The sequence below is a fragment of the Athene cunicularia genome (genome assembly GCF_003259725.1).
Source record: "Athene cunicularia isolate RWA chromosome 9 unlocalized genomic scaffold, athCun1 chr9_part1, whole genome shotgun sequence".
Lineage (NCBI taxonomy): Eukaryota > Metazoa > Chordata > Aves > Strigiformes > Strigidae > Athene > Athene cunicularia.
In genome coordinates, this window is record NW_020799110.1 from 26,893,894 (window position 1) to 26,915,941 (window position 22,048).

The window sequence follows — 22,048 nt, forward strand, 5'->3', positions numbered from 1 at the left end:
GTTTTGTCTTTCTTCCATCTTCTAGAAGATGATGTTTGGATACCTGTACTCACAGATCAGTTCAATAGCAAAGTATGTTTTAGGGGGGGTGGTAGTTTGGTGACCTGTATGTTACCAGCATCTTACCTGTCCTGTACATTCATTACTGTGTGCATTGATATGGAAGCATCCTCCTACTAAACTGCCTGGATGGATTTCAGTGCTGTTTTGCTTTGGCTTTTGGTGGTAAGGGCGCTTGTTTATAAGGTAGGACTCTTCCTGGCCATGACCAACACCTGTAATTGTCTCAGTGTTGTCAACTGTTGTTGCTCTTTCTGTTCACCTAGTTTCAGTGCAGTCATCCAGGCTGATACGCTAAGCTGATTTACAGTTGAACTCCAGTGAAATATTTTTAAATGAAAGTAAAAGGCTGAGATTCCTAAAAGGAGTTCAGTACCCAGATTAACAAGCTCATAAACCTGAAAAAGAAAAAAACCAAAAATCTCTCAATTGGCCTGTTGTTGATGCATACCTGAACTTACTAAGGAAGGAGGGGAAGTATGCAGTGCAGATTAGCATGTAGTGCTGCAAAGGTTGAACAAGATGCAGCAATGTGTTCAAATGCCACACTGAAGCCCATCTTCTAAGGAGCCATGTTCCTTAGGCTGACTTGCTCTGTTCTCAGTGTTGTGCCTTGGGATCCAGAGTGCTTTTTGTAGGCACCTGCTTACTCTGGCTAATTATACTACTTCCAAGCTGATGAGTGACCTCTTGTAGTCTGTACCTTGCTAAAGTAGATTAACATGTTTAGTGGTTGTATGGCTTCTTAGAAGGGCATAGAGCTGTGGCTGAGGTGGAATTAAAAAGATAAAAATGAACCCGTTTTGCTTTCTTCACAGTATATGTGCTAGTGAGTTAACAGTTGGTCTGTTCTGACCATTCTATTCAGTTCTAGTTATATTTCCTGTGAAACTATGGAAACAATTCTGCTCTCTGTTCCCATCCATGTCTGTCACAAATTGTAACTTCTGAATCCATTTACTGACTTCCAAGTTGTCCTGGTTCAGCTAGGATAGGGTTAAGTTTTCTCCAGCAGAGAGGGAGAAGGGATCTCCAGCCAGGTTATTCATACCATGCTGATATCAGGTCCGGGGCAGGAGCACGGGAACTTTTTCATTTGTGGCTTTGGTCGCGGGGAGCACACAGCAGGCTGGCTGTGTCCATTGCAGTATTTCTCTGTATATCTTTTGTCTTGTTTACTGTTATTTCTGTTTATTGTTGTTATCATTGCTACTGTTGTTGTTCAGATTGTTATTTGTCACACTGTTGTATTAAATTTCTTCTTATTTTAACCCAGGGTTTGTACCTCACTTTCAGCCTGACCATCTGAGGGTGTGGGAGGGGCAATGGCAACGTGGTCTCTGGTCCCGGCAGGGCTTAAACTGGTACACAAGTTTTGAAGGTCTTGCAGATAGTTAATACAAGTTTTGTGAACACAGGCAGTGGGCAGAGGTGACATCCTAGAGTTAATCCCAGGAGGGTAGAACTTCATGAGGTACCAGGAAAAATTGTTTGATGGTGTAACATTTCCACTACTCAAATTCTAGAGATTTGCACCCTTAAAATCAAGGCCAGTTAACAGCAAAACATAACTTAAAACGAAACTAGCTTTCATTAGTTCCAGGAAATGAACATTCCTTTCAATGTTTGGATTTCCCCAACCTGCAGTTATGGTAATTGCATTACACTGTTTAGGTCAGGAAACTTACGTGAAATACTTCTAGGGTTGACTGACCTTTGAGCTAGTGAGACTTTACCAGTTAATTCATTTGGATATAAAAGACTTCTCATTTAAAAGAAAGGAAATATACTCACAAAAATTTGGATCCACTTTTCACAGTAAACAAGGAGAAGAAAACATTTATTCATGAAGATTTAAGGATGGAGTCAGAAGTGTAAAGAAACATTTTTCATAGTTTTTCTGGTTTTGGCTGACTTGGAAGTAATGGGGTACAAATCAATTGTATAAACTATTTTATTGCACCACTTATGGATGTATGCGGATTGCGCCTAGAAATTACATCTAAAGTGATAATTTTTATGATTCTACTTGTCATGCTGACACCTGTTTCCAGGAGCAGTATGCCAAATGTGTTGCTTTCATTTCATAGAGCCACACCATTGATTACTCATTTTTTACTCTGAAGTTGCCACTGATACTGCACAACCTTAGAGAAAGTGAAGATAATGAGCAAATATCATTCCAGAGAGTTCATTCAGTGGATAAATTGTCTCTAAAATGCCCCCAAATGCTAAATGGTTGTTTATCTGTTTCAGAACCATTGCTGTGGTGCCCAAGGTCCAGATGACTGGGACTTTAACATATACTTTAATTGCAGCAGTGAAAGCAAAAGTCGTGAGAAGTGTGGTGTTCCCTTTTCCTGTTGTATACCTGATCCTGCTGTAAGTTGTTTCCTGACTTTTTATTGCTCTGATGTTGTTGGAGAGTTATAAGAGGAAGCATTTCCTGAATAAGGTGTGATGACTAGGGCTTAAAAGGTCTTCAAAATGATCAAAAATTGCTCCTGCACAGACAAACTCTTCATGTTTCTGTTCCATCCTTTTTAGAGTCCAAGTCTGACAACAACTTTTATACAGCTGAAAATGTATTGTCACCAGGAATTCTAGCTATTTTTGTATGTCTTGAGTCTGCAAGTACTGGTGGCTGATTTTTATTTTTTTTTTTAATTCTCATATGTTGTTTCCTTTAATTCCTTGTCTATTACCTAGCTTGTAAGGATCTGAGAGCACTGTTTAGACACTCCTTAGGCAGTGTCTTCACCCCAGTTAATGTTACCACCCCTCTGCCACATAAGTAGGAGCTAACTCAATTGCTGATTGTTTATCAGCAACTAGTAAAGTGCATGTGCACAAACTCAGTTTAAATCATTTGAGTCAATTCTCTGTATTTGGCAAGATTTAGGTGCTTATTGATTAGATCTGTTTACTAAACTTTAGGAATCTGACTACATGCAGTGGACTTCCACTTCATTCAGTAGAAGCTAAAATGCAGAGGTAGGAAGTAACATATAATGCTTTACAGTCAGAGTAGGTGCAGCTCAAAGTCAGTCCAGCAATCCTTGTGTGGAAAAGGTAGCCTTTGATAGGTTATACTAATGCTTTTAATTATCTTGGAAATCAACCAAAGGATGACTTTGTCAGGGCAATATTCCATGTTCAGATTATCCAGTAATTATTTTCTATTTTAATTTGGAGCATTACTATTCCACTGCAACTTTTTCTGTTGCTGGTGGTGTATCTAAGGAGGCATAGGTATGTTTAAATGTTTTTAATATGAGACTTCAATTAATATGAGATTAGTATTTCAATATAACTCATTATGTCTTTGCATCTTTGGAGATAAATACTGTCACTGGGTTGTGTGGAGTTATAATCTGGAAGGTGTTTATGATCTTCCTACTTGGTATCTGCAACTGGAGTGTTTAGTCTTCAAGACTAGGTGTATCTTGAATCTGGGTTATATGTGAGACTTTGAACTGTCAACTGCAGGGGCTAAAGTAGCTTGTAGCTATTACTTGTTTTAACTGAAATGATGGAATTGTAAGGCATATTTCTCCACTCAAGTGTAAATAAATAGGCCTGTTACCTTTACTGTTACCTTAGTGTTTAGGTGTTACTTGGAGTAGCCAACATGACACTGCTCTTGGAAATGTAGATGTCTTACCTATATTCTGGCAGTACAGTTGCTACACTTCATGTTAAAAAGTCTTTGTTAGTTGAAAGCCAAGTGATAGAATAAGCTGGGATTTCTGGTGGAGGATGTTTTCCTGCTAATATACATCTCTGCTTTAGCAGAATATAAGGAAGTAATGACAGTGTTTTGCTCAATTTTACTAAAAATGCTACTTAAAATGGTTGATTCTAGCAGTCCTGATTTGTCTGTGAATCTAAACGACAGAAAAACTTATGTGAACAGAAATGAGAACAACTCAGTTGACCTACTTTACATCTTTTTTGCTTTGCAGCAAAAAGTTGTGAATACCCAGTGTGGCTATGATGTCAGAAAGAAGGTAAGATTCTGGGATCTTGCTCTCTGTCATGTTATGTGCTTGTATAGGCAAAATTAAAAACGGTGGAATGGCTGATATGTCAGCTTAAAATTCTGGGAACTAATCAACTACATCATACTATAAGTAGATAATGGTAGAGATTTTTTATTTATTTAAAATAAACTTGTACTGTGGGAGAGTGAAGAAAACAAGTGATGGAACAAAGGGAAGGATGTATTTCAAAAAGGGGTAGGACTTGCATTTCAAATGTGCATTTTAATTATTGTAATAGTCTAAATCTGAATTCTATTATCTGAGAATTCTAAAGTATTCTAATAACAGAATTTGCAGGAAGATACCATCAGTGTCTGACATTCCCTGATATAATCTGGGTATATATTTATTTCTGGAATCTGGGTAAAAGTGTTACTGCATAACTGACAAATCATTAGTTTAGCTATATTATGTGCTTGACTGATCTCATAATGAACTTGAGCAGAAAAGTAATATTCTTATTTCTCCTTCCCACATTCAGAGCAAGAATGAATGGGATGATCAGATTTTTGTCAAAGGATGTATTCTTGCTCTTGAAGCTTGGTTACCTCGAAATGTCTACATTGTTGCAGGTGTCTTCATAGCTATCTCACTGCTCCAGGTTAGTTGTTCTTGTTATGCTACTTTGAAAAGAGTTTCAACTTTGCAGATAGAGACCTGCTGAAGGTGAAGTAGTTACGGAGAGAGGTAGAGTAAGTATTTCAACACTGAGTTTTTTAGGTGTGAGAATAATAAGGAAAAAAAAAAAAGGGATGGGGGACCTAGTTGATAGCAGATATTTTCACTCTTAATTCTGTTGAAATTATGTTGCTCAAAGCAAATTAAAGTTGTCATAAAAATACAATTATAATACAGTATGTGATGATTCTGATGTATGTTGTTACATATTACTATAGCAATATGCTAATATACGATTATTATAAAAAACAATGTTGTACAATACTATTTCTTAATTTTCAATATTCTGTGAGGGAGGGGAGATCTTCTGTTCATGTACTTCAGCAGATCTGAACTACAGCTTTCTATCACAAATGTGAAATGACTAAAATAGAGCTCTGTCCTTCATGTAAAGATTACCACTCAGCTGATTGTAAGTGATGTGTAGCATACTGCTCAAAAAAAGCTGAGAATGGAAGAGAGGGAGATTAGTGAACAGGTTGCAAAGGTGATATTAGCAGAAACTGATGAAGGAGTTGCAGTGACTTTCGTCAGTACCTTATCAGTGCTTGGTACATCAAGAACGAAAATTCTCAGTACAGTGTATTAAATTACTTCTTTCAAGGTGGATTCTCCTTTCATTGTGGCAGTTGTTTACACTTACCTAAATTTCTTTACTATGGTACTGCTTCATTTCAGTGGGAAATAACAAACTTGTAACTCTATACAGATGTATTTTCCGTTTAACTGAGGACAGGTGAGCCGAGTGCTGCATAGTCCCCAGCCGTGGCGCTCCTGCCCCCTGGTGCCTGGCGTTTGACATGTTCTCACCATCCAATGATAGTGCTTCCATGGCCCTGAGGTGCTGTCCTGAGAACACCTTCTCTTAGGAAGTTGTTCAAGATACGAAGTTTAATCTTTTGCCAGCGTGACTGGCAATAACTTGATGTTGTTGTTCTTACTCATGCCCTGGGTCTCGTGAAACCACTTTCAGTCACTTGTATTTTCCAACTGGGTCTTTCTGGTGCACTGAACTATTCCACATTGGGACTGAGAGTTAGACATAACCTGACTAATTCTAAAACAAATATTTTGGTTTTTTTAAATCTTGACCACAGTCTTTTGTTATTTTTCTAAGAACGTTTTTTGAAATATGTTGAGTTACGAATTTATCTCAATTTGTCAAGGAAGATTTCCCCAAGAGCTTGAGTAAATGTTAAAATTCCAAATTTAAATGTATTGGAGTAATCTGGGACTTTTCATAACTACTGCTTGTGTCAAGAATTTCATTTTAATATGAGTAATTGTACATTCTGTATGTATTTTTAAAAAATTATCAGAAAATTGACTGGATTATCCAAAATTATGGAATGAATTAAAATGCCTGATTTGTAACTTTAGCCGTAGGTAAGTGTGTTATAAGACTAAAACTTGTCGAAGTGGATTTCTTCCAGCTCTAAGGCATCTAGAAACTTATTATTTTGAATTGTCCTGAAGTTTTACATAAAAGAATCTTTTTCTCATGAGTTTTATTTCCTGCAAGATTCTGCTGCCTTCATTACTTTTTAGTAATAGCCATGCTTTGACAGATGATCCTGGCTATGAAGTATCTGAACCTGCAAACACTTCAAATGCATATCTTTATTCACCAGAGTAGCTGCACTGCTATCAGTAGAGTGTAATAGGAACACATAAGAAGTGGCTTCCCATTCTGCAATAATGACTAATGGTATTAGGTTCTAATTTTTAGAAACATCTTGCAGAGTGGTACATTAAAAATGTTTCATCTCACAAATGGTTTGTCTTTTGTCTTTTTAGATTTTTGGGATTTTCCTAGCCAGGACATTGATTTCTGATATTGAAGCTGTAAAGGCAGGTAATGCCTTCTGAACATAAAAGCAGACATGTTTTGCAGAAAACTACGTTTTACGGTTATTGGTCGGTCACCGAGGCGGAAGAAATGCACAGACAGTGAAATACTGTTATTAAAAACCTTATGTGGATTTTACCCTGCTCATACTTTTGTTAGAAGCTGGTACAAAAATCTCTTAACGCGCACCTTTCTACCTTTTTTCTAATGAAACAACTCAGTGCACCAGCACTGATCTCTGAAGAAATGAAATTTCACAAGACATGGAGGAACAGATTTTGAAGATTCTAGCAAGGAGACATGAAACTGCTGTAAACTTTTTCCTTGAAGGCTTACCATGAAGATTGTTCTGTTTTCATTCCCATCTGTCATCAGTCTCAATGTAATCTTTCTAGAAGGTGTGCCGATTTCTTCAGAATCTTGAAATTGTTTAATCGCTACAGTAAACTCATGCAATCATTTTTTTTGCAAGATACCTTGCAACCTTAATCATCATGGTATTGGAAATTGGATAAAAAAGTCACAAATTATTTAGTTCTTTAATTGACTTTTAGTTGTGCAGAAGTAGGGATATTTCTGTGTGACTGGGAATAACATAGATGTCTCAGAAGCAGGAATCTGCTCAGCATCAGAGCTTGTGTAACACATGCTGCTTTGAAAATACAAGCCTTTTTTTGGGAGAAAAATCCTTACTATCTGTAGCATTATATATTTAGAAATCTCCATTTCAGGCAAGGGGGTATGAACCCCTGATGCTGTTTCCTATCAGAAAAAAAATTTAAATATTCTTTATTTATATAAGGAAAAACTCTTTAAAATGCTTAGCCTTTTATTGATCAGTAATGTCTTTAAAAAGTGCTGTCTGCAGAAATTTCAAAGTGCAGCTTGTTTCACTAGGTAGCAAGCATGCTATGCTAGCTGTTGGTGGTGATTGCCTTTCTTCTAGTTTCTCTCACAAATGCTATATTGATCTTCACAAGTCCTAACTGCCAATATCAAGACTGATCAAAACCATTTAAATTCAACATTGATCCCTACTGAAATCTGGTTTTAATGAGGATATATGCATTTAGTGAAAGATTGGAGTTGCTGAATTTTTAAATCTTCTGTAAAGCTATTCACTTCTGAGTTCTGCTCGTATTCTGATACATGGTTCAAGTGCCAGTCACAATATCGTGAACTAGAATTTCTTCACAGTAATTTTCTACATTAGACTGAACTATTCTTGCTGAAGGCATTTTTAAAAATTATTTTTATCAGAAAAGTAAACTCTCTTCTTTCTGTTCTCCCTTCTTGGGCGTTCAGTAGATGGATCTGTAGTTCAGTAAGAGTTCCAGTCTTCTCTAAAAGACTTTGGCATAGTATTTTTAGCTTTAAGGTAGAAGTATGTGGCTGAAAAGTTCTTGGAGGTAGCTTTAGCTGTCAGTTTGGTGCCACGTAACTAACACTGTTTACCGCTTCCAGTGACATAATTTTTTTTCAGGGAGAGCAGGTTTATTTACAGTGCCTAACATAGTGTAAATTTTAGTAAAATATATTTTTATAATGATATTTTACTACATGTAGCCTGCCTGGAGGATTTAATACTTGTGTTTCCAAAGTATATGGCTTTCTTAGGATGCCCGGCTTTTAAATATCTCTCTAATATCTCTTTTCTATTCTGTGTTTATTAATGAACATTTCACTGGCAAAAGCTGATCAACAGTAAGAATCTTTGTATTGATTGTTAAGATATCCTTCTGGCTTTTAATCTGTGAAGCACTTCATAGACAGTTTTGTACTTCTTGTGTGTACTTCAGCTTTCATAGTTGTTGGGGGTTTTTTTTTTGGCCAGTGATTGAGACAACAGGAAGAGGAAGCTTGTCTTAAGGATGGCTGATTTCCTTACAGTAGCAGTGTGCTATTACTCATCTGAAAACCTAAAAGTAAATTTTTTTAGAAGTGCACTGTGTATTTTTTTTTTTTAGCTTTGATATACAACAAGGAAACAACAGCAGTAGGTCACAGGGGAGAGAAGAGGCCTTTCTTCTGTAGAGCCTTGAATCTGAGGTCTGTATTACATACTGAATCTAGTTCATTAGAAGCAGCCAGAAGTTTGCTGCTGTTGCTACTTTGCAAGCAGTAAAGCAGTGTTCAGCAACCTTTGTTATAAACTCTATTGCTTGAAACTTTATACCACCTCATGAACTGACTTACTCTGTTAAGGTTATGTGTAATAATCTGATGTATGTAAAATTGGAGAAGGATGCTTTCTATTTGTAATTTCTTATTTGTAAAACATTGCATTGAAAATTGAATATAGGGATTATGTTTCCCTTTGCCAAAGAATGCTCCTAATGCTGGGAAGTAATTTCAGCAATTGTTGAAAATCATCATGGTGTCAAAGATATCTGCGGAGTTCATGCTGATCAAATTAGCTGCTGACAAGAGCCAGTGAGCCAGTATCACAGATCAGGATTCCGATGTCTGCAGATCTTGTCCAGTTGCCTGAAGACAAATGAGTACTTGGTTTCTTTTTGAAGTACTGTTTGTGTGCAAAACAGGATTTAATTGAAGTGTTTTCTTTCCACAGTTTGTTCTTACTGGCTTTGGCCATATTAACACCAGCTTTGTATCAATACTTCAGTATTTTGGAACTGAACTTGAGAGCAAGTTCAACCAACCTATTTAAGGATCTTTAAATTCATGGAGTGATTTGTTTTCACTGTGGATAAACTTCTCTGTGCTTATTCAGTATCACTTTTAAAACCTTGGGGCTCTTGGCTGGCTTATCCCAAGACTTCGGAATACTTTCTTCCCACTTTCTACTTAGTTATATTTAGCACCGTCTCTGTGGACGTGCAGTGACTTCATGGCTAAAGGTTTAGATTATGGTTTAAAAAATCTTGTCAGCAAAAGCAGTTGGGTGTGAGTTTGCCTCTGAAGTCTCGAAGGAGGAGCAATTCAATGATCTCACAAGGAGAGGTTTGGTAAATTGTTGATGTTGAGATTTCAGTGTTTGCATTTGGAACAACTCCACAAACACTACCATGGAAATGAAGATGAAAAATATGAGATCAGACTTGAATAACTAGACTAAGAGAAGGAAATTTTTCAGTATGATCACTTTTATTTCTTGGAAATAAGCACAATTTATTTCTGTGAAGCAATGCGTTTATTTGTCAGTATGTTTGACAGCGTGACTGCCCTTTTATTTATATTAATATACCTACATTTGGACGCAGTTTCCCTGTATGTGAAGAGGAGGATGAATATAAGCGCTGAAAGAAGTACAGTGACCAGAGGAGCTTCAATTGCCTCCATAAAACCTGAATATTTGTTCCCAAGGGGTCTTTAGTTTTGGTGACCTTCATACAGTGCCATGTAGATAGACTTGGACCTCTAGTCTGTTGAGGCTGATGTGACAATTGGCTTATATGTAAATTGCTTTGGTTTTTTGTTTCCCCGTTTCATACTTTCCTCTTCCTTCCCCCTACCACCTATGGCTTATCATGGAGCTTGAATGTTGTTTAGCCAGTGGAAGAGGGGAGGTTCTGTCTTTCCTTCTGAGATGGCTTTTTCTGAGTGACTTTCAGTATATTTTTTTCCTCAAGCCTTAAATTTGATTAAATAAAATGTAATGTTTTGTACTCCTGGAGTTTGGTTTCTAAGGTTTGTTGCTTCCATTCACTTGTATTTCCCTCTCCAAGGTTTAGACTGACTACTGAGACCTGCAATTTGTTGATTAACTACAAAAATGGTAAAGGTCTCTTGGTGTTTATGTGTATATTTTGCTGAAACTAATACTTGATTTTTTTCAGTCTGGGCTGCTGAATAATAGATAACACTGATGCTTTTTTCTTCATTGTTAATAGAAAGCTGTAAACAAGTGAAGAGCTGCTGGATGGTGTAGAGAAATGATTAAATCTGTAGACACCAAAAAAAGTTAAAACGGCTGTTTGCACTTTGACTGCCATTATCCACAGTTACTGCTTTTATGATTTGAACAGTCTGTGGTTTGTCATGTCTGAGCAGTGTTCCTGAAACTATTCTTAAGAGTTCAGAAGGGAAGTAACTCCCAGGTTTGAAGATGAGGCTTGCAGAAATAAGTTTGTCTGCTTCTTTGACCATTTTAATGTTTCTTTAATGCATTAAAACCTGATTCTAGTTTTAATAAGGTCAGAGGAACATTTAATCAATAGAGAAAGGCTATATTAGAATGCGGTATTTGCAGTTAGACACTCTAGAATGTTAAGACTGGATTACTTCTGATAAGAATGACTTAACTTGAATTGGGACTATTTGGGGGGTGGGGTGTATGTATAAATATATATAAATATCTTTCTCCTACTATGTTGTCAAAACCTGCTTGCATGTTACTCACCAAGTGACTTGCTTAGGGTGGTTTTGTGATACTCCCTTTCTCAAGAGTACTTCTGAAAGTGCTACTTGGTGGCGAAGGTAGGCAACTAAATAGAGTTTTGCGGATGGGAAAGCTTTTGCAGGAACAAAGTTGTAATGTTTTTTCACAGACATAAGCCAGTTATACTCAAATTGTTTGAGAATGGGAGGCTTTGTGTACTTTGGAATATTCCCTGCTTTATAACAATTTTTTCAAAGATCAGTACTTTTCTATTTCTTTTTCTCAATAGCTTTTACTGATGGCTAAAATAAGTCATTCCCTAGCTATTCAGTATCTCCTGCTACAGGGGTTTGAATTTGATTTGTTGGGTCTTGGCAATGCAGCTGTGCAACATACTTTCAACAGCTTCAAAACATTCCCAGAAGAACAAGCTGTGCTTTAGATCTTGTTACCTTTTTTATCAAGTGACCATTTTTAAATACAAAAGGTTTCTGTAGAAATATTCAGACACATGTGTTTTGCTAGAATTTTCTATTATCTAAAGTTAAAGCCAGGTTGTCTTACTGGAGATAACTTAATGAAACGCCATCTATCTCCAAATCTTCACACGTGCCCACTTGTAACTTCTGACTAGCTTTGATTTGTATCTTGTCCAAGCACTGTATGGACATTGACTACAGATTTTTGTAAACTTTGCTTCTATTGAGTCTCATTCCAGGTTATAATAGCTGCAACTCTAAAACTAGGACAAGACCATGACTTCAGATACTGAGGAATAGAGCTTGTGACACCAGCAGGTAAAAACTCAGATGAGCTTTAAAATTGGAAATTGAAGGGGATGTTAGTTTTGGTACAGTTTTGTGGTGGTTTTAACACGTTCAGTTAACAGGTTGGTGCACAATGTGCAGAGTTTGATTTGGTGCCAGTTAGCCCTTTGTATTGTTTAAGCTACAGCTCTCACCTAAATCTAAAACCCTATTGTTTCGGGTTTCATGAAGTAAGCTTGAGATTTTTTTGTCAAGATTTTACCCACTGATACAAGAAATTTGCAAGTGATATCCTGATTTGACAAAACCAAGCAGCTTAAAATGTATTACAGAAGTGGCAACTGCCTGATGCTTCTAATTTCTGCTGCTGTTTGGTGGTAGCTCAGTGAAAAGCAGCAGTAATGCAGGTATCTGTAGGTCAAATAGATGAGCAAATGCGTATCTTATTTTTATGTAAAGCTTTAAAAGCAGAAGCTGTACCTGGGCTTTTGTAGTGTTAGTTATGCGGCAGCATGACAAATGCAAGGTAGGGTTGGCAAAGCTGGCCTTTTACTGCATTTGCCTCAGCAGCAGTGCAGGGTTGCTATGGGGAAGAAGGGAGGCTAATGGGTCTCTCTCCTCTCAAAACCTGTAATGTTGTGACAGCTTCCTTGACCACATTTGCATTGCTGTGACTGCAGAGTTGTTCAAGGGTTTCTTTAATCTTGTCCGCTTCTATTTCTTGTCTCAGATCACCTGAAAGGGAGATGAAATGCTTTTAGTGAATTGCCATGCCATAGTGGCTCCCAACGGTTGTTGTGAGATCAAAGTTTGGAGTACTAGCTGTTTAAAATGAGCTGGTTTAATTTAAATAAATTTCTCTCAATAACTTTTCAGCCATTTAAAGTATTGAACAGTTTAAGGGGTTTTTTTTCTTCAGTTTGACTTCTAAGAACTGATTGAACAGAAGAAAAGCACTTTGTTGAAAATATAATACAGGACAAATTCCATAATTTTTTTTTGCCTGTATGCTTTTTGTTAGTTTTTCATATTAGTAAGACTCAACTCTTAATGTTACAGTTAGTCTATAAAGTGCTAAGTGTATACACCTCTGGGAAAAAGTCTTACAGATCACATCTGTTGTGTCAGTACTTTGTAGTATCACTGAAGGATGCAAATGCATATTCCTGTTCTAATATCTGTGTGGCTATGAGTATACTGCAAAATCCATCTTGTCTGCCAATGTAGAATGGCTACAGGACTTGAAAGGCAGTTCCTGTGGCAGATTCTTGCCTGAGCACAATCATTGTTTTAAATTTACATGATTTATATATAAAAATGTGAGAAACCAGCATGAGATCTTTGGACTCCTGTTTTCAAGGTGGTGGTTGTTTTCAGTTAGTGTCACACATCCAGAATGAGTCTGATCTTCTTCAAAGCATTTAACTCTTCCTTAACCATGGAATGAGAGAAGCTGAAGTCGTATCCTTCATATGTTTTACTAAAAGTTGCTGTGTAAAGGCAGCATTTCTAAAATTGCTATTTTATCTCAGCTTCTGGTTGGCTTACAGCATAGGCAGAAGAACAAATGGATGCCTGCCTGTGGAAGATGATACAGACTTTATTTCTTTGAACACAAAAATGCTGTGGTACATACCAGACTTGGGCCCGCTTGACATTTGTGCATAGTGAATTTGGACAAAGATGCCTTCATTCCAAGGCTCTAATTTTGCTGTTTCATCACTTGATTATGACACTGACTCACTGGAATAAAGCCTTTCTTTTTTTATTCAACTGATGGTTTAATCAACTTTTCATAAAGAAGCTACTTCACTGGTATTTTTGTTGATCAATAAAGAATGAACCTTTTTAATATCCTTCAGTACTCACTGACTGCAACATATCAGGCAGCACACTTCAGTAACGGAAGACACTTGTGTTTTAATCACATATCCATCCTTTCTTCACAGACAACCTAAAATAAAGTTACCTGATTTAAGAAGACTGCACAAAAGGCCCATTGAGTTATATTTTACTTCAGGACTTGTATTATCATCTTGTAGAAGTTTGTGTAAGCTTTGGACGAGCTGTGATTCCTTAAAAGATTCTTCAAGGGTTTCTGAAAAATAAATAAACAAATACCTGAACCGTTACCTGAAAAGAAGCTAGAAAGTGAGCATGCTTGCTTTTTAAAAAATAACATTCCTGACTGGCTTAATTTCAAACTGGATATACAGGGATATCTTGGGCATCTGTTTTCTGTATTGTAGAATTTCTGTATTTTCTGTACAGTGTTTCTTCAGTGGCCTCATGCTGGAAGACAGAACCTGTATACTATAGAGTGTATAAAATAACCTTATAATAGATTAAAAGATGCAATGATCAGTGCTAGAAATATTAACTCACATTAGTTTCCCAATTGAGTTTGAGAGCCTTAATGGTGGACCAACCAGTAAAATGGGCTCTTTACTGTCTTGCTTGTTGGTGTAGGAAATTCCAAATTTAAAGTTTATATCTTCAATTTATCTTCTGATGTAGGTAGATTTCTGTGGTGTTTCTTTATTGTACTAAATTGAGACCCATTTTCAAATGTCATCAGTCATACAGGAAAAATTTGGAAAAAAAAAAAAATAATGTCTCTGAAAAATTAGCTCAAAAGTAGTTAGAACCTTTGCCGTTTTCTCACTTGTTTAAGTTATGGCTTCTGTAAGGCCCTTTTGTCTATGCTTCTGCTTTATTCTCTCCTGTATTCAAGTGTCTGTCTTTTGAAGATTATTTCCTCTGTTTATAGTCTTCGTTGACCATTCAAATTCATAATTTGTCCTTAATTTTGTCTTCATTTAGACTTTCTCATCTTTTTCTCTAGTCTTCATCACTTTTCCTTCTGTTTTTTTTTCTAGTGTGATACTCAACAGATTGTGCTTCCACACAACCTGATCACGTGACTGTACCCTAAACAAAAAACCCTTCAGGCAATTCCTGAAGCCTGTTGCCTTTGTGATCTTCTGGATGGCTGACCTCTTCATTCTGAAGAGCTGAATCTAGACAAGAAACATGCTTTTTTTTACATGTTATGTACAATGACAGTGGTTTTTAATAATTTAGGATCTTGTACAGATAAATGCTTTAAGGAGAAAAATACCTAAATCGATTGCAGATGCTATTGCCAAGGCATTCAGAGCCTCATTCTGCAAGGCAGCATGCTTGCTTGTTGTCATGGAAACCAGGTGCTTCACTGCTTGTGCCTCCTGGATGGCTTTGACCACTTCCTGGTAAAGCAAAGGTAAAATATCACAGTTGGAAATCTGGTTTATGAGTAAAGTAGAATGAAGAGAGAAATGAGATTGCGCTATTCAGCTTCTGAGTAGATGGAAATGTTTTGCTTGCTGCAATGCAAACTAATATTTGAAGACTAGAGATAATACTGCTTTTGACACTGATCATATGTGTCTGTTTAGGGCTGGTCTAATTTGTTTGAAATATTGACACTTGAAATCACGTATATGCATACCGAAATATAAAATTATATATGTTTTGCCTCAAGAGTTTTAGTTTGATCTTATTCCAGTTTTTCATTTCAAGACTTCAGAGTACCAAAGATTAGTTTTACTTTACTGAAGCCTGTGCAGATAGTATCTACTTTTTTATCACTGCCTCAAAGTAAAGCATGGTGGGATGCCTGTGTATAATAGTATGATTTACAAGAAACAGAAGCCTGTTCTAATATGTCAGCAGAGACAGATCACACCAGATTCATCCATCACTAGATGGACAGTGGACTCTTTGGAGCTCCTAGAGGACTGACATTCAGGACAGATCTGGGTTATATTTGCCATTTTAATTGGAAATTTGAAATTAATATTTATGGAAATAAAAAAAATCTTTACCTACTGACCATTTGTCAAGCTGTGCTCAAGCCATGGTAAAAGTTAAGAACTGACAGTAAGTAGCCACGTTGCTTGTTTCTGTGCAGTATCTGTGGCTATGGATAGCACTGCTTTTCTGCTTACCTTCCCCTTACTGGTACTGAGGCAGACCGGAGGGGTTTCTACTGTGAACTTTCATGGTTTTAATGATAAAGTTACATGTGCTGATTAATGCTTAACCCCTAGCTATATTGACAATCTTTTAAAAATATTTGACAAGGTTAAAGTAGAAAAATATTATTAGACCAACAGCTTTCGTACTTGGGATCTGTTGTGACGCAAGATTGATGCTAGCAGTCGGTTTGCTTCTCCACGAACGCTGACATGGTCGTTAGCATTGCACCACTGCACAAGTCTGTTGAGCAGCATGGGGTCTTGGCCCAAGATTTCAGCTGCATCAGCTGAAGAGAAAAGCATCATCAGGAGACATTCAAAATCAGACTTCTCAGTCTTTCTGTCATAGAATTGTGAATGTAGAAGTAGCTGGGACTGCTGGCCTCAGCTCGGTATCCTTTAACAGCTGTAACTGAAGCATTGGGCTTTCAAGGGATCTTGGAAATCTTTATCTGAGGAATGCCAGTTGTGTTAGGGCAGCAGCTCTTGGAGGTGAAGAACAAAGTTGTTCTGATAGACCTAGCATTTTTAAGACGCTACTGAGGCAGGACTTAAAATGAGTAGTTTCATGTCTTTGACAGCAAATACTCTGTTGCTATACAGAAATAATCATGAGGACTGTCTCTTTCCTGTTTGGTTTCTTGCCTTGCTCTTTGAGCCGTGCAGAAATGTTATCATGGGCTCTTCAAGAGACTGTTCTTGCTGGTTTTGTGCTCACAGTAATGGTGATAATTACTGTTGGTATCATATGGAAAGCCAAGTCTTAGTACAGAATTGCAGCATGTCTGTAATTGCATGTCTCAGGTCTTAAGAGTGTGTGTTGAACTGTGTATTTGGTATCATCAGAACTTACCCCAGAGGTTGTAGGAGCCTTTTAATTTGCATTCCCCTGTGTTTCAGGAACTCTCTCTCAAGACTTGCTAGAAGTATTAATCTGTGTGGCTGACGTGAAAAAAAAGCCTCCCTGGATAACTTTTACTAAGAAGTAGAACTCCAAGCATATGCAGTGGTTTAAAGCTTGTTGCCACTAAGGGAGACTACTCCCAAAGCTCTTAGAAGTTCAGCAGCAAAAGGAGCTTTACTCATGTATCAGTATTGCATCAAGTCTAATGCATGGTTCCCTATGAGTCCTATTGCAATTTAGTAACATCTCTTTAAAGTGCTGTGGATCAAAATTGACTAACTGGTGTAAAGTGATTTCCCAAGCAAAGAAGAAATGCAGATATAAGGGTGCTGAGAACTGAAATACTCTGTTTGACCAAATATGTTAGGCAGGGGTTCAGCCCTGAGAATGTCCTGGTAAATACTGCTTCAGTAATTTCAGTTAGTTGATTCTGTTCAGTACTTGAGACTTTGAAATTCTACATCATGGATCAGCTGAAATTTTCTCTAAGTGAAAGGTGCCAGGAGAAAGATAAGACAGTAGTAATGTGAGCAATATAAGCTGCCTTTTTGTAGAGATTGAGTGCTCACCCATTTGGCTTTTAACACAAAAGTGCTGTTTTGTAAACTGCCAAACCACTGTTTCCATGTGTTCCAGTTGATAATGAACTGAGGATATAAATGCACAGAACTGGACACCAGATGTAGCAACTGAGATGCAAGAGTAATCACAGGACAGATGCTTACTTTTTGGTGTAGAGTTATTCTGTTTGCAAAAATACACTGTGGTTATAAAGTTGAATTCAAATGTAGGAGGTCTCATGTAGTTATTTGTAACTAAGTTTTTCTTGTTTATTTCATTTTGGTCATCTTAAGTCCTGTCTCATGCCTGCCCCCCACCCTGCCCCCAGTGCTGGAGGACCAGAGCAGATGAGCATGAAATGTGTGTTGTGTGTTCTGAAGGTGTTCATAGGAGAAGTGTACATTCTCTAAGAAGGGCTATATAGGGTCTGTGAGCTTTTCCCCATCTTTTTCTGGTTTACCCGTCTTTTAAAATAGTTCTAGGCCTGAAAGAAGTTAACCAGGGAGATCCTTGCTCCTTTGGAAGCAAATTCAGAAAGGGAAAAGTCTGCATGTTTTTAGAAGTCTGTGAAGTTTCTCTCTTGGAGTTTTGCTTGAAGCATAGACTTGAGGAAGAACCAACATTAACATCCAGAACAGAAGGGATAGGTTTGGCTGATAGGAGTGTCACCCTGTTTCTGTTTGTTTACCTGTCCCTTTCTCTCTCTGTGGCATTTCTTTTGAGATACTCTGGAAAGGGTCAAATAGAGTGTGCACCAGAAAGTCAGTGTCAGTAAACCACGATTACTTTGGACATTTTGCAGAAACTGTAAGTTAACCTGTACTCTTGCTATTTTGAGTAGAGAGATGAGGAAGGATGGATGCTTCCTTTTTTTATTTGTCTAGTACACTAAGGAACAATCCACAGGTCAGAATCCCACAAGGAATCTTTGAGTTTCTAGCCTAGTTGAACATGTTTGTTTTGAGATGAGAGTTACTTCTTGTTGCACAACCACCTGCATATTACCTGCTGTAGCAGAAAGCCTTTTTTTTTTCTAGGTCAGATGTTACATGTTAGTCTGAGGAGATCATGGTAATCCATCTTAGTACAGAAAGCTGAAAGAAGTAAGAGGGTGGTGAATATAACCAGTCTAAGAGGTTTGTTCAAAGGAGAGCTGTCTTGACCCAGTTTGACAGGGATTTCCTGATGTCTACCAGCAGTAGAGCTCTTTGAAACAAAACCAATTAGTTATTTTTAACAGGAACAGGAGGACCTTTTAACATGACGAATTTAAATTAATTTTGTGTATGATTGAACTTTAAGTTGAGCTGAAAGTCATCTGGCTGTTGAAGTGCGCAAATTCTTCTGTTCCTCTGAAGCAAAACAGTGAAAAAACCAGGAATTAATGTTAACGTCTCTTTAATGTATTGAAGCTGACAGATCTGACTGCATTTTTTTATAGTTAAAAATAAACATACTTATGTCTTCTAGTCTGTAGGCCTTAGCATGTCCAGTGATTGCTAGAGTAACAAATTATACTAGATAATGCAATTAAACTGATTTAGTGTGGACTTCTTAGTAGATGTGTATTTTTAAGAGTTTCAGGCTGAGTTAGTTAAGGGCAATGTTAGCTTATGGGTAGACAGAATAGAAAGTAATTAAAGATGAGAGAATTGTCTGTGAATAGGCAGGAATGGGTAAACACTGAATAGACTACAGATTCAGAAGTTGTACCGGTTTGTGCCAAATTCTGACTTTTTGTACCATTTGGTAAATAGCATAGAGAAAAGAAAAAAAAAAAAAAAAAAAAAAAAAAAAAAAACAAAACCTTAGATCTGTGGTATTATGTCTCAATTTTAAAAGCTAAATGGTCCCCCTGTGACAATTGAGATACAGCTTCAGAGGAATGACCTTGTAAATGATTTCTTCCTTTAAAGCTTAAGAAGAAGAGACTTAAGTTTCTATATGTCTTGCAATGTCCGTTTCCTACTGTGGTGAAATAGAAACAGATGAATAGAATGAGTAGATGAATAGATTCCTACTAGGTGAAATAGAAGTGAAAGCAGCTTTTTACTGGGTGGAAATGTATGCAAATTGTGTGTTAGACCTAAATTTTAGATCATGTGTATTAATTTGAAAAGGGTGCAAGTAGCTGTCATATCAAAGTGCTGTAAATGAGTGCAGCATGGAATGTAGGAGAGTGGGTTTTTTCCCCTTCCTTATAACTAATGAATTTGTGATTGTAATTGTTTCATATCCGCTGTCAGTTCCCATTGTAAAACAGTAATAATTTTTCTGATTTTGACCTATTGTTATTCCTGCACATCAGGGTGGTTTGTACTGATTGATTAGTGTTCTAGAGCAACTGCTGTGGTGATATGAAAGAAGTAGAACACAACCAAAAAAAACAAACCCCACAACACTTATTCTTGTGTTCTGCTCTGATAAGAAGCTAGACAAGTCTGAGAATAAATGAAGATATTGTAGTAGTTAATTGGCATAATTCTGACATTGTGCATGTTTATCAAAATGCAACTATATGCACAGAGTGAGTGTTTTGCCTTTGTGTACCCACCTCTGTGTAAAACTGAATGAAGTACAAGTAGATAATCCCATATTTTGATATGCAAAGTCAATTCAACATTTGAGCCACACAAGCAAGGTAAATCTGGCAATGTGTATAAAGAACCTGTGTGACAGGTAGAAACTAATGTCTTCTGCCTCTCTCCACCCAACTCCCCTTGATCTTTTATATTCTCCAGTTCTTCTATTGATTTGCTTTCCTGTGATTTACCATGATAAATCATTAGCCTGATTCTTTTTTCCATCATACTCATTCCTTGCTGGTATATCTCTTGTGGAAAACATCTTCCTTGTAGGACTTCACCATTTCTTACTGACTATTGCAGATTTTTCCATTTGGTTTGTTTCTCATCTATCTCTGAGGCTGACTGGGTCATTATGGAAGGTCTGCAGCCTCCAGCAGTCATATCTGGAACCTCTCCACATTGAGTGCAGTTAGGTTAATAGGATGCTTTGTGGTTTTCTCAACATCTGTTGTCTTGCAGGGGAGGAGGCGGTGTATAGTTGACATAAGTAAACATTAGCAATTCCCTACCTTGACCATCTGCTAACATCCGTAGTGTTCCAAGGAGTTTAAATTGTACAGGAGGCATCTCTGACCTTAGTAGAGTTTGAATCCGTTCTGCCACGCCTTCCTCCAGCATTTGAACCTTGTTAACAACTAGAAAATGGGAGAAAGATGCTGATATAAAGCTCAGTAACCACACAAGCATCTGAAAATGTAGGTACGACATTAACTGTTCTGAATTTTACGCTCTTAGCAACGGTCCAACTTGTTAGAGTGCTCAGGAATCAAGTCAGGGCTACCCGGCTGTTTAGTCTCCTCTTTTGATCTAAAGAAATCCTAGGAATTACTTCTTAGGATATGTTGATTACTTTTGAACGTAGGCCTGCCTCGAATTAAGTACATAAAAGAGGATAATTGCAGGATTGTTGTTTCTCTTCCTTTTTCTAGTTGTAAGAGATTATCCATCCACTCACCCACTCACATGAGCAGTCCTTTCCTATGCTTGCTCATTTTAACTGAACTGGGTGACAGAAGTGGTTTACATAGACATATTTCTTGAGAACGTATTTTCTATTGGAGCTATTTTTATATGAGCTCACTGATGCCCTGTTGTTCATGCCTTTGCTTCCTTCCTCTCCTAATTCTTGTGCCTTTGCTCCAGTTTTTAGTGCAGTAATCCCTAACAATAATCAGAAGCTTGTCTAGAAAATGTCCTAATACTGCTTAGCTGTGCTACCAAAAGCTTATTCCTCCAAAGCAATTTTCTTCCCATCTTCTGCATGCCTTTTTTTGAGGGGAGGGTAATGACAAGACAGTAAAATTAGGGAGATAATTGTTCTATGCCTTTCTCCTTTTATTAGGAAAATTGAGAAGCAGACACTGTTATGTAATTTGCTCTTAATTGTCCTTGTTTTTCAGTGGCACAGACTGACCCCATTCATGAGAGCATAATGACTTTTAAATTTTTTTTATAAGTACCTGTTCTCTTAAGATCACTATTTGAATTGAAGACTTCTCATTTGCCCATTTGCAAGTATTGGCCCATATTTAATTAATTTTTATGATTTATGTGGATTTGCACTCAGTCTTTTTTTCTTTTTCCCTCAAGTAACAGATTATATTGTTGAAAGTGATAGAGTTTGTGTATTTCTGGAAGTGATATGTTATTGTGAGGGAATGTCTTACAGCTTCCATATTCTAATGTTTTTACAAATTGAGAATTATAGTGTAGGGATAGCATTTTAAGTGCTATGCATTGTCCACACAGTTGGAATGATCTAAAATGGTTCGTAATAGACTTGAACAGAAGAGATAACTGTATTGATAACTGTATTTATACACTGATGTTTTGTAATTCAGAGTTGAGCCTTTAAAGTACAGCTGCAAAGAATATTAAGATCTGGTACTATGTGTAGCAGACAGTGATATAGGGGTAAAGTTGTAGGTTGCAATCACACTTTTCTGGAGTTTTATATCCTATAGTTTTTTATTCATTAAGGAACTCCCAAGAAAAGCCTGGGCTCGGCATCGCAAAAAGCGGGCCTTGTTATTGAGGAATGGATTCTGTTACGAGTTAGAATGCGATCATCTCTTTTGTCAGGGGGAACTACATCAAAGTTGCTCTCTTTCCAATTATTAATAATTAACTATTATCTTTGCTGCTTGTAATCATTAAATCCTATTGTATGTATTGCAGGAGTGAAGTCAATGAGAACTAAGCTAAGCATGGGACACCCCTAGGCTTATAGAAAAAAA

General features: G+C 37.2%; 2 protein-coding genes across 5 annotated transcripts in view; one reads left to right on the top strand and one right to left on the bottom strand.

The window, feature by feature from the left end:
- TSPAN14 (tetraspanin 14) overlaps window positions 1–10,024 on the top strand; it is a 65,209-nt gene extending 55,185 nt beyond the window's left edge. For both annotated transcript variants that reach the window (XM_026854670.1, XM_026854669.1), the window contains exons 6-9: window positions 2,317–2,442; window positions 4,026–4,070; window positions 4,585–4,704; window positions 6,579–10,024. In XM_026854670.1, the coding sequence (XP_026710471.1) occupies window positions 2,317–2,442; window positions 4,026–4,070; window positions 4,585–4,704; window positions 6,579–6,650 (363 nt within the window). In that variant the 3' untranslated portion in view covers window positions 6,651–10,024. The remainder of the gene's footprint in view (window positions 1–2,316; window positions 2,443–4,025; window positions 4,071–4,584; window positions 4,705–6,578) is intronic.
- Window positions 10,025–10,217: 193 nt separating this feature from the next.
- LOC113483264 (rap1 GTPase-GDP dissociation stimulator 1-like) overlaps window positions 10,218–22,048 on the bottom strand; it is a 42,144-nt gene continuing 30,313 nt past the window's right edge. For 2 of the 3 annotated variants that reach the window (XM_026854666.1, XM_026854665.1), the window contains 5 exons: window positions 20,321–20,446; window positions 15,906–16,045; window positions 14,861–14,987; window positions 13,709–13,837; window positions 10,218–12,474 (listed from right to left, as the gene is read on the bottom strand). In XM_026854666.1, the coding sequence (XP_026710467.1) occupies window positions 12,323–12,474; window positions 13,709–13,837; window positions 14,861–14,987; window positions 15,906–16,045; window positions 20,321–20,446 (674 nt within the window). In that variant the 3' untranslated portion in view covers window positions 10,218–12,322. The remainder of the gene's footprint in view (window positions 12,475–13,708; window positions 13,838–14,860; window positions 14,988–15,905; window positions 16,046–20,320; window positions 20,447–22,048) is intronic. The other variant, XM_026854667.1, reaches the window with a different exon arrangement.